Source organism: Buceros rhinoceros, unplaced genomic scaffold (genome assembly GCF_000710305.1).
Source record: "Buceros rhinoceros silvestris isolate BGI_N320 unplaced genomic scaffold, ASM71030v1 scaffold8243, whole genome shotgun sequence".
Lineage (NCBI taxonomy): Eukaryota > Metazoa > Chordata > Aves > Bucerotiformes > Bucerotidae > Buceros > Buceros rhinoceros.
Genome location: NW_010404144.1, coordinates 1 through 2,657, shown reverse-complemented (window position 1 = coordinate 2,657; position 2,657 = coordinate 1). Strand labels below are relative to the sequence as shown.

General features: G+C 48.7%; 1 protein-coding gene across 1 annotated transcript; it reads left to right on the top strand.

Moving 5' to 3' along the window:
- Positions 1-437: 437 nt before the first annotated feature.
- Positions 438-2,567, top strand: LOC104490903 (solute carrier family 2, facilitated glucose transporter member 3-like; the record flags this gene model as incomplete). Its single annotated transcript, XM_010133256.1, has 3 exons — positions 438-533; positions 1,868-2,028; positions 2,327-2,567. Coding segments are annotated over 3 exons (498 nt in total), but the record flags the coding sequence as incomplete, so codon positions are not given.
- Between the last annotated feature and the right edge of the window lie 90 nt (positions 2,568-2,657).

Below are 2,657 nucleotides of genomic sequence, written 5' to 3'. Positions count from 1 at the left end.
TATAGCAGAGACTGAATTTATGGGAACTTGTTAGCTGGCACAGAAGAGTTAGACCTTGTTTCATGGCATGCCACAGAGATGAGCAAAAGCTTTTCTGTAAAGCAGATCAACCCAAAATAACAGCCACTAATGCAGCCAGTGTATTCATTACTAATGAGCTGAGAATAGTTGATGCAGGTCAGGAGACAAAGGGGAGGGCCCGACAGACCTTCCTGCAGAGCAGTCACAGATCTCCCCTGCTGCAGAGCCGCATCTCCCTGTCCAGGGTCTCTGTTACTGCTACACACCCTGGCTGGATAAAGGCCCCTTCCCTGCTCTTGGCACACTTGCACCTGGCATCTATGAGCTGCGGCTGCTGTTTACGCTGAAGAGAAACTCAAGTTGTATAGAAATAGTGAATAAATTTAGTAAATATTTTTTTCTCTCTCTTTCAATAGAAAATCACAGCCCCCCTCCTCTATGCTGTTTCTATTGCTGCCATTGGATCCCTCCAGTTTGGTTACAACACTGGTGTCATCAATGCTCCTGAGAAGGTGAGAGGAAAATGAGTTGGGGAGATGGTTCGAGATGGTATGAGTGAGGGGCTGATGAGAAAACAAAGATGTAGAAAGGAGAGGAGCTGTCTCCCAAGCACCTAATAATTTGGTTCTGGTTTATTACACCAAGAAGACATTCAAAGCCTGCTCTCAACTAAAACAATGGCCAAGAAGGGTGAAGTTTTGGGGAGGAGAGAGAGTGCAAGCAGGGAGGTTAATTCCCTTAATTTGGATAGCAGAGGGGGGCAGGAAGGCAGGCTGCTTCGTCCTGGTAGATCTGTATTTGGTGCGTGGCAGAATGTGAGCCACTTCGCTTCCAAATCAGAAAAAAACATCCACAGCAGAAGGAATGTAGAGAGCAGCGTGCAGAAGAAAGTTGGGTGTTGGCAGGGATTACAGTTGCTCTTATCTCGGAGACCATCTCTGGCTTCTTTATTTGTTTGTTCATTCTTTAAGTGTAGATTCAGTGCATGTAAAGGGTTTGTGACCAGACCACTCAGATCACATCATCTCATGACAGTACCCGAAGAAAGAAGAGATGAAGAAAAATGAGAAATGTAGTTTTATTCTGAATGTATATGGTTCCTCTCTCTCAGGAACTGAGTCACTGATACCACATCCACCCTGTCTCCCGGAATAGATGTCACATCGCTGGGGGTGGGGGGAGTGGGGTGGTCTGCTCTAGTTAATGTCCTGCTGCCATCTGCTGGGGCCAGACACTCTGAGACTGTCCCCCTCAGCCCCTCCAGAATTTCCTTCACTATCAAAGAGGATGCATCAGAAATCGGCAACGTGGCCCTGTCACATTCCCGTGGGACAATGAAGGAATATTTTACACAGTGCTGCTTACCTCAGTGTTTCTCTGTCTCTGAAATTATTTCCATCTCACAGAGCCCATCTCTGCTACCAGAGTACTGGTACTGTCAGAAATATTACCTTCCATTCTCTGGCCATGTTTCTTGCTCCCTCTCACTCCCATCTGACCACCAGTGCCCAAGCACCACCAGTGACTCGTGTCATCCAGATGCATTCAGAAGCATGAGCCTGTTTTCCTTGATGAAACACTGGCCCACCCCACCACATTCAGTGAAGCAATCTCTGCCTCATCCTAGTGCCACCCATCTACTGAACTTCTCAATTAAGGTTCCTCTTTCTGCACCTCCATCTTCCCCTTGTATGACTTGTTGCTGCCTGCTGAATTTTTAGGGTATATCCTTGCTTTTTGTCTCCAAGAAAATAGAAGGAAGACCTCAGAAGTAAACAGCCCTCTCCTCAGTGCACAACGCCTCCCACTGGGTTGTAACTCTGTTCCCACCTGCTTTCTTTTGCAGATCATCCGGAGTTTCTTCAACAGAACCTTGTCAGAACGGACTAGGGAAGCTGTCTCCCCAGAGCTTCTGACATCTCTGTGGTCCCTTTCTGTGGCTATCTTCTCGGTAGGAGGTATGATTGGCTCCTTCTCAGTCGGCCTGTTTGTCAACAGATTTGGCAGGTAAGTTGGGAAGAGGGATCCAAGCCATTAGGGTTTTTTTTTTTTTCCCCTAATGTGTTCCCTATTGTGTGAGGAGGAAGAGGGCAGAATTGAGAGGAAGGGAGGAGGAGGCTGGGGAGGAAGTAAGAATGTGTGGTATGCAAAAAGAAATTGTTGCAGGCCAAGGCAGGAACTGAACAGGAATTATTCTGTTTTCCCACCTCTGAGATAGAGGGCCGTGGGTGGGTTTACCCTCTCACAATGATTTGCCCCCTGTGTTGCCAGTTTCAGCTCAGTCTTGACATCTTTACCCTGGCAGGAGGAACTCCATGCTACTGGTGAACATCCTGGCCTTTGTTGGTGGCACTCTCATGGCTTTCTCTAAGATGGCAAAGGCAGTGGAGATGCTGGTCATTGGCCGTTTCATTATTGGCCTCTTCTGTGGTCTTTGCACTGGCTTTGTGCCCATGTACATCAGTGAGGTCTCGCCCACCAGCCTGCGTGGAGCCTTTGGCACCCTCAACCAGCTGGGTATTGTTGTGGGCATCCTTGTGGCACAGGTAGGCTTGAGGAAACCTGCTCCTGCCCTTGGGTGGGGGGCAGGGTGGGGTGGGGGAAAGGAGGGCTGGGGGAGGGTGAGGTGGGGACAC